This window comes from Antedon mediterranea, chromosome 9, assembly GCF_964355755.1.
Source record: "Antedon mediterranea chromosome 9, ecAntMedi1.1, whole genome shotgun sequence".
Classification (NCBI taxonomy): domain Eukaryota; kingdom Metazoa; phylum Echinodermata; class Crinoidea; order Comatulida; family Antedonidae; genus Antedon; species Antedon mediterranea.
Genome location: NC_092678.1, coordinates 17,422,914 through 17,431,710, shown reverse-complemented (window position 1 = coordinate 17,431,710; position 8,797 = coordinate 17,422,914). Strand labels below are relative to the sequence as shown.

The 8,797-nt window shown below is 28.9% G+C and overlaps 1 protein-coding gene and 1 long non-coding RNA gene across 2 annotated transcripts in view; one reads left to right on the top strand and one right to left on the bottom strand.

The window, feature by feature from the left end:
- On the top strand, positions 1 to 2,315 carry LOC140059183 (uncharacterized). The gene is made up of 4 exons (XR_011847134.1): positions 1 to 140; positions 675 to 832; positions 1,210 to 1,294; positions 1,834 to 2,315. It is a non-coding gene; the product is annotated as an uncharacterized lncRNA (long non-coding RNA).
- A 1,131-nt stretch (positions 2,316 to 3,446) lies between these two features.
- LOC140058260 (uncharacterized) overlaps positions 3,447 to 8,797 on the bottom strand; it is a 6,266-nt gene continuing 915 nt past the window's right edge. The window contains exons 2-5 of the mRNA XM_072103824.1: positions 7,455 to 8,009; positions 7,249 to 7,293; positions 6,603 to 6,647; positions 3,447 to 6,038 (exon numbers count right to left, since the gene is read on the bottom strand). Of these exons, the coding sequence (XP_071959925.1) occupies positions 6,640 to 6,647; positions 7,249 to 7,293; positions 7,455 to 8,009 (608 nt within the window). The 3' untranslated portion in view covers positions 3,447 to 6,038; positions 6,603 to 6,639. The remainder of the gene's footprint in view (positions 6,039 to 6,602; positions 6,648 to 7,248; positions 7,294 to 7,454; positions 8,010 to 8,797) is intronic.

The following is an 8,797-nucleotide window of genomic DNA, read 5'->3' as shown; positions in this document are numbered from 1 at the left end:
CTGTAAAAGACACCTTTCATCGCAATTTATATATTAAATGCTTCAATAGGCCTAGTAAGATTAGTCTAATATAATGTCGAAGGAAGACGCTTTGTTGAAGATCCGAGAAATAGATGAAGAAGTGGCCAACATTTTAACAGGTTCGTAGGCCTAATAATTATATTTTAATCTACCAGCAGTCTAGGCCTAGCCTAGGCTCCTTCCTATTTAGTAATACTGTAGGCCTGGAACTAGTAGGTCTAGGCTAGCCTACTATGCCTGTACTGACGGACAGGTGTATAGGTTTAGCTTAGCATTTTAGTTCAGACATTGACAGAGGGGACAAATATTGTCGGACCTATTTCAGCTAGGTATAAGGAAGGCCTAATAATAGATAATACAATTATAATGTAACAGTAATATTTTGCAATGTAGCCATGAAATATCTACGAAGGATTATATTATATACACATATTCCAATGAGAAATATAATGACATTTAAAAACACTTCTTTATATTTAATTAATTGTACACACTAAGTAATCCCCGAAGTGATCACATCGATATTGAAACTTAATGTTTTTAACTCTAAATTTTTAAAAAAAACATACTAAAAAAACAAACAAAAAACATACGTACTGCATAACTAAAATTGTTATATTAAATTTCTTTTTTTATCTTAAATTATTTGTTAGGTAATTGAAGAAGTTCGAAGGATACTAATTATTACTAGGCAAAGAGGAATGAAATACAAAAGAAAGCTTTTTAAAAAAGTGCTTAGCAAATTTTTCCAAAGAAGAGAATAATATAGTTTATTTTGGTATTTTAAAGAGAAACACCAGTCCTCCATCTGGTAAGTACAGTGTATGTTTTTGTACTTTTATCTATTCATAAATATTTTTATAATGGACCAATGGTAGTGAGGAAAATACGTGTACATATTGTGTACGTATTTTTAACAGCTTGGTTCGACTCAAGCTAGTGTCATGCACTCCTCCCTTTGACAACTAAAATTAAATAAATGACTTATGAATATTAATTTTTGACATATTAATGATCTCCTGGCCAGCCCACCCTTTCCCCTTCCTTTTACATTGACCACCTACAAAACTGTAGGCTACATTATTAAAAATTTGAGCTACAGTATATCAAGTTTATGTCCATACATTATTCCACTCATTTAAATAAATTTATATAATATAATGTTTTCAATTTGTTATTTTTGGTTAGGTTCAAAGATAACCCATATGTTGTCAAATCTGTCAAACATATTTGTTGGGAAAAACTCATCAAAAAAAGTCTGCCGACCTTGAAGGTATTTAGTGTTTTTTAAAATTTAAAATACAAGTAACATTATTATCTTAAAGTGTTTTTTTAAAATCAAATTTATCTTAGCTTAAAATTCGAGGTATATACTATGTTTACAATAATTTATTAAAATCAAACAATTAAACAAAATTTACATTTAATTGTATGATTGTTATTATAAACATTGATACAGAATAAAAACATCAATCAGGATTGAGCACCGTTTTGCCTAAATAGTAATATTAAAAATAAATTTAGACCCTAATAATTTAACTAAAAATAATAGATACAGCCAGGCCTGTCTTTGGGATCGGTATAAACAGGGCAAAGTTTGTGATTAAAAAGTTCAAATGCATATTCCACCCACCCTTATGTCTTATAATGTAAAATTATTCTTACCACCGTTCTAATATTGCGTCATGTTTTTGTGTTTACCGCCCCAGATATAGGACTCTAAAACCACACCGTACCCAATTAGTTGATGATGTTACACATATTTTAAATACAGTAATAACTAAAACTATATTAATCTCTTTTCATTTTTAGGAACATGAATAAAGATCCAGAATCCTGGTCTTCACGCCGATCAGGTAATATGCCGGTATTGCTTTTGGACACAGAAATGGCCTACATTAAAGTTTAGCAAACAATTCTAACTACAAAGAAAGCAAAATTAGATGAGGCTCTAGTTACTCTCCTCTCCACTTTTTACCTTCTGGATTTCGATTATCCAAAATGAAAAGAAGTAGGCCTCACTATCCTTTAACAGTTAGTGATTTGTGATGAAAACACACCTGTACACTTGACAAAGGCTGTTGAATCATCATTAGTATACATTAATAAATTTAAAGACACCTAATAGTTTAAAGCCCAGGTGCGGGAGAAGAATTTTACGAAATTTGTATTTTACCATTTTAATGTTTTTAAGTTTTCTTTTGATGGCATTTTATTATTAATAAAAACAAGTTTGTTTTAAAGAAGTTGTATATATTATTGTACCTAATGTCATGTAAATTGTAGTTCTTAATGAAAATAGCAGTATTGTTAATATTATGTTTTATAACATTCTTGAATTTATTTGTTTAAGTAAAATATTACTTAAAATGAGTATTCATTTATCGTTCTTAAAATAAATTTTTAGTGATTTAGAATTCTTGTTTCAAGCAATTTTTTTCCCAATATAAGTAAGAATTTACGAATTTTAATTTGATAGAATTCTTGTTTCAAGCAATACTTTTCTTAAAATAAGTAAACATTTACTGGTTTTTATTTGATAGACTTCTTGTTTACTTATTTTAAAAAAAGTTTTGCTTGAAACAAGAATTCTACAAATAAAAATCGGAATATTCTTACTTATTTTAAGAAATATATTGCTTGAAACAAGAAAACTAAAAATATAAATCGGAATATTCTTACTTATTTTAAGAAAAATATTGCTTAAAACAAGAATTCTAAAAAATACAAACCGGAATATTCTTACTTATTTTAAGAAAAATATTGCTTGAAACAAGAATTCTACAAATAAAAATCGGAATATTCTTACTTATTTTAAGAAATATATTGCTTGAAACAAGAATTCAAAAAATACAAATCGGAATATTCTTACTTATTTTAAGAAAAATATTGCTTGAAACAAGAATTCAAAAAATACAAATCGGAATATTCTTACTTATTTTAAGAAAAATATTGCTTGAAACAAGAATTCAAAAAATACAAATCGGAATATTCTTACTTATTTTAAGAAATATATTGCTTGAAACAAGAATATTAAAATTAAAAATCGGAATATTCTTACTTATTTTAAGAAAAATATTGCTTAAAACAAGAATTCTAAAAAATACAAATCGGAATATTCTTACTTATTTTAAGAAAAATATTGCTTGAAACAAGAATTCTACAAATAAAAATCGGAATATTCTTACTTATTTTAAGAAATATTTTGCTTGAAACAAGAATTCAAAAAATACAAATCGGAATATTCTTACTTATTTTAAGAAAAAAATTGCTTGAAACAAGAATTCAAAAAATACAAATCGGAATATTCTTACTTATTTTAAGAAAAATATTGCTTGAAACAAGAATTCAAAAAATACAAATCGGAATATTCTTACTTATTTTAAGAAATATCTTGCTTGAAACAAGAATTAAAAAAAATACAAATCGGAATATTCTTACTTATTTTAAGAAATATATTGCTTGAAACAAGAATTCTATAAAATACAAATCGGAATATTCTTACTTATTTTAAGAAATATCTTGCTTGAAACAAGAATTCAAAAAAATACAAATCGGAATATTCTTACTTATTTTAAGAAATATATTGCTTGAAACAAGAATTCTATAAAATACAAATCGGAATATTCTTACTTATTTTAAGAAATATATTGCTTGAAACAAGAAAACTAAAAATATAAATCGGAATATTCTTACTTATTTTAAGAAAAATATTGCTTGAAACAAGAATTCTATTTTAAAAAATCGATAAATTGTTACTTATTTTAAGGCAGATACTGCTTAAAACAAGAATGAAAAAAGCAATTAAATTCTTGGTAAGAATATTGTTCTTAAAGTATTATTTCTTGGTAAGAATAATTTTCTTGATAAGAATTTGTGTGATTCTTGTTAAGAATTTTACGATTCTTGGTAAGCCAAAAAGTATTGAAATACGGACAAGTCAAAATTTACTTGTTTCAAGAAATATTTTGCTTGAAACAAGTTTTTTTTTTCTTAAAACAAGAATCAGAATTTTGCTGTGTAAAGAATGTGGTGCTCGGATTTTTGCAGCTAAGCAAAACAAATGGCGCACTCTACTGGTTGGTTTTCAATTACAAAAAAAAGCTGAATGTGCATTAGTAGTCATATGACTTCATTTATATAATAGTATTTACTATTTGTTAAACAATAATCTCAAATATATTTAATCATGTGAAACTTTCAACCAATCAGTAGAGTGTAAATGTTTGATTCATAATGTAATCTATAATACGCAATTTGCCTTATTATAACTAAATATAAATGATTCAGCGATGTTTTCTCACAAAATAATCACATACCAATGGTTGAACCAATTCTAAAAAATACCACACCACCACCCCTCCCCCCAATGATAGGGCATTATATTTCAACTGGCTCTCTTTATAAAAAAAACAGAGCCAACTTTCCTTATAAATAACTTTATACAAATAAGTGGACAGATCCCGCCATAAGATAATTCAATACTGAAGTTGATCCAGCATATTCACGAAACCACAAATCCTTGATCGCAAAGCCTGTACTAATTCACGTATTTCACTAGCGTGATAACAGAGTACGAAACTTAGCTTTGTTATCTTTGTTTTCTTAGTATTTCCACTTAGAAATTCTAAGAACGTATCGGTTTCTATTCTAGTTAGTCGTCTTCTAGCCTAGAATAACGGCTTGAAACGTATATTTTATTTTATATTTCAGGGAACATCCTAGAATATCGATTTTCAACGAATCACTGATAGCAAAGCCTATACTAATTCCCGTGTTTCACTAGCGTGATAACAGAGTTTGACGCTTTGTTGTATTTGTTTTCTTAGTAGTTCCACTCAGGAGTTTTAGAAACGTATCGGTTTCTATTCTAATCTTTTTCTAGCCTAGAATAACGGATTGAGACGTATCTCTTTCTTTCTATTTAGGGAACAACCTAAAATATCGATTTTCAATGAATCACTGATAGCAAAGTCTGTACTAATTCACGTATTTCACTAGCGTGATAACAGAGTACGACACTTAGCTTTATTATCTTTGTTTTCTTAGTAGTTTAACTTAGGAATTCTTAGAATGTATCGGTTTCTATTCTAGTTAGTCTTCTCCTAACCTAGAATAGCGGTTTAAAACGTATCTCTTATTTTCTATTTTAGGGAACACCCTAAAATATCGATTTTCAACGAATCACTGATAGCAAAGCCTGTACAAATTCACATATTTCACTAGTGTGATAAAAGAGTATGACACTTCGCTTCGTTATCTTTGTGTTTTCCACTTTTTCAGTTCGTTTCTTGTTGACGTACACACAAAACAGTGTTAAAACAAATGAAGACAATCTGATGTAGGTATGTCTCATTAGTGTGCGATGTTGGATGGACTATACCATTATCGGGTGGGGGTGGGGGCATTGATATGGTTATGTATGTTAAACTTCTGTTCAGAGAGAGAGGCTCTCCATGTAAGCAATAGCAAAGCCTGGCAAGCAGTAGCAAAGCATAACGCAGAAGGTCCCTGGTTTAGGAAACATAAGTGGCCCTCCAACGCTGTAGGCCTTAGACATTTTTAGCCTTTTTCGACATATTTGAATGCCCGTTTTCCCCCAAGGCACTGTTAAGGAGCCCCATAAGCTCTGGGGCCCCTGGGTTTAGCCAGTGAGCGCTCATAGCCGTTATGCCACTTTTTAACCATATTTAATGATGATGATCCGTCTAGCAATTGCTGATCATTAGGGACCCTCAAAGTTTCATAAGACAATCATGTACACATGATGCTTTACATACACAAAGTCTTATTAAAAGTCTTTGGGAGTGGAGTAGTAAAAAATTGGAATGGAAATATCAATTATCTAAACTCGTCAATTCATTAACTTCATTAATTATTTTCTTTTCATCAAGTTTCTTAATGAATTCTTTCATCTTGTCTTCCTGCTCGCCGATTGCCATTTACATTTTGTTTAGATTTCTTTGGGAATGTTCATCACACCATTCAGATACTGTTGTTGTTGCTGGCTGATAATTCTACAACAAAGTAAATACAAATTTCTATGTTTTTGGTTATATATATATATAAATCTATGATAAATTTGAAAAATAAAAGAAATAGAAAAATTGTTTTTTATTAAATTACTATAACAATAATTCAATTTATAAATTCGCCATGATATTTATTGCTGGCCTAGGTACTTTAACCTGTGCGCTCGCATCGTGCGGCTGCATGCTCGCATCGCGCCGCTAGGCACGCATGGAGGCACAGAATCTAAGATCATATCGTTGATAGTCTTAGGCTTAGACTTCATATTGCAATTATTTTTAATCTAAGACCATCGTTGCTAAGGGTTTCATCTTGGGCTTAAGTCTAAGACCAGGCTTAAGACCTTACTGCAATCCACTCCTGGTATTTTCGCCCATGAATTACATATATACCATACTGTAAATAGTCTAGAAAATGCCTCAATACTATCAAATAAGAACTGCAACTCACAATTAAAAAATATTAATGTAAACAAGAAATTACACAATTCTGCAATAAAAGTCTAAATAAGTAGAATATTAGGACTCTAACTCTATTGAAATAAAACATACTTTCTGCATTGCTTGATGGTCCAGCTTCACTTCTTGATCATTTACCTATAAAAAAAGTATTTTAGAAAAGTAATTAAAATATCCATGATGATGAATACTATTACTATAACATTTTATTTAAACTTCTAAAGAGAACTAATCAACAACATAAAATATTAAGATTTAACTTGTTATTTTATATATTTTTCAATTTTTTTGTTACTTTTTGGTAACTTTATAGAACCAAACTGTAATACAATTTGCAAAATGGCATTGAAATCATTCACTAAAATACCACATCAGAACATATATCTTAACTGCACCTCATTAAACTTCAGTTCCAAACATAATTATTTGACTGCTATACAGTAAAATGCTTTACAATTATAGATTAGGTTCAAAAATATAAATTTGCATGCGATACATGCTGGTATGCATGGCAGGCCACTTAAATTATTAGAAACAACTTATTTTTCTCATCTATACCGTTTAAAGACAAAAACATTATAGGCCAATATAGTATTTATTTTTACATAAAATTCAGTTTGTGACCCTATTAGATCGATAAAACGTATACAAATGCTATTAAATAAGTACAATACTCAAAGTGAATTTGTAACACAATTTTCACCTTTTGTTAAAGTGAAAAAAAAAATAAAAAACATACTTTCTGTATTACTTGATGGTCCAGCTTCACTTCTTGATTGTTCACCTATAAAGAAAGTATTTTAGTACAGTAGTTACAATATCCATGCTGATAAATATAACATCATAATAACCTTTTATCATAATTGTTTTCAATTCCCTCAAACCATTCTACTACAAACACATTTCTGCTGAATTTATGAATGGGCTTATACTGCTTTGTTTCACCTTTTAGTGTTGTCAATGCATCCACTTCTTTCGTCATCTTTCTATCTGTAAGCAGTGTAATGAATTTCTCCATCTTTTCTCCTTCTGCAAGTGTGCCTTTCATTTCCAGTTTCAAGATTAACCAAAACGGATCTGTGTCTTTGTTGACCTGCTTAATGCCTTTAAGGCGGCCAATAGTTACCATGTTCTCTGTATTCAATTGCTGACCAAACGCTATCAATTTTCTTCGATGCTCAGAAAAATGTTTGAATGGAATGCATTTGAAGTTCGGTAATTTTACAATTTTTGCAATCACGTCTTGAACTCCCTGAAGTCCGCATATATTAGTAGCTTCAATGAGGATACCAATGTCTGCCGGTTTGAGAAGTCCAGGACCCTCAAGTAGACCAAGCAGATGATATGGTGTACTTTCACTCTCTATTTTTTTCAAAGTAATGGTTGTATCACGATTCGTGAACTCGCTAAGTAACACTCTCAGCATGTGAATGTTTCCACGTTTCTTCCACCAAGTAGACACATCGGTGAGCAGTTCAATGTAATCGTCATCATTCAATTCTAATAATAGTAATAATACGCTTTATTAATAATAATATCATTATGTGTTAAAGAGTCGAAACTGTACCATTATTATTTGGATTTATTTATTTTATATTCTAATATTTTTTTTTGTATATATTATGTCCTTATGTCCTGATGATTGATATTTGACATTTATTTATTTGTTCTTTCTTTAAACTGAAATATACTTTCAATTCAAATTTACTGATTTACAAAGTGGTGGTTCAGTGAATACAACATAGTAACACATATGAAAATTAAAAAGAAAAAGGCGGATGAAGGTAAGAAAAAGTTAGGTATATATTATATAAATAATAATATAAAATATTATATATATATATATATATATATATATATATATATATATATATATATATATATATATATATAATAACAAGTTAGGTATATATAATATAAATAATAATATAAAATATTATATATATATATATATATATATAATATATGTAAAAATATAAGAAATATAAAAAATGTTTTATTAAAGTACTACAACAATAATTCAATTTATAAATTCGTCATGATATTTATTGCTGGCCTAGGTACTTTAACTTGTGCGCTCGCAATACAAGGCTGTATTGTTTACTTTATCGTTTTGATTTAGCTTTTCGCTTTTTATTTTTGTATCTCCATTGAGATCCAGCCACTGATACCCACAGCATTGTCATTTTTTTCAGTAATTTGCCTTTGGATTTATATATAATATATGTAATATAAATGATACTTGACTTGACTTGATATATTTTTCCCAAAGTGAAGATTTGAAAGTA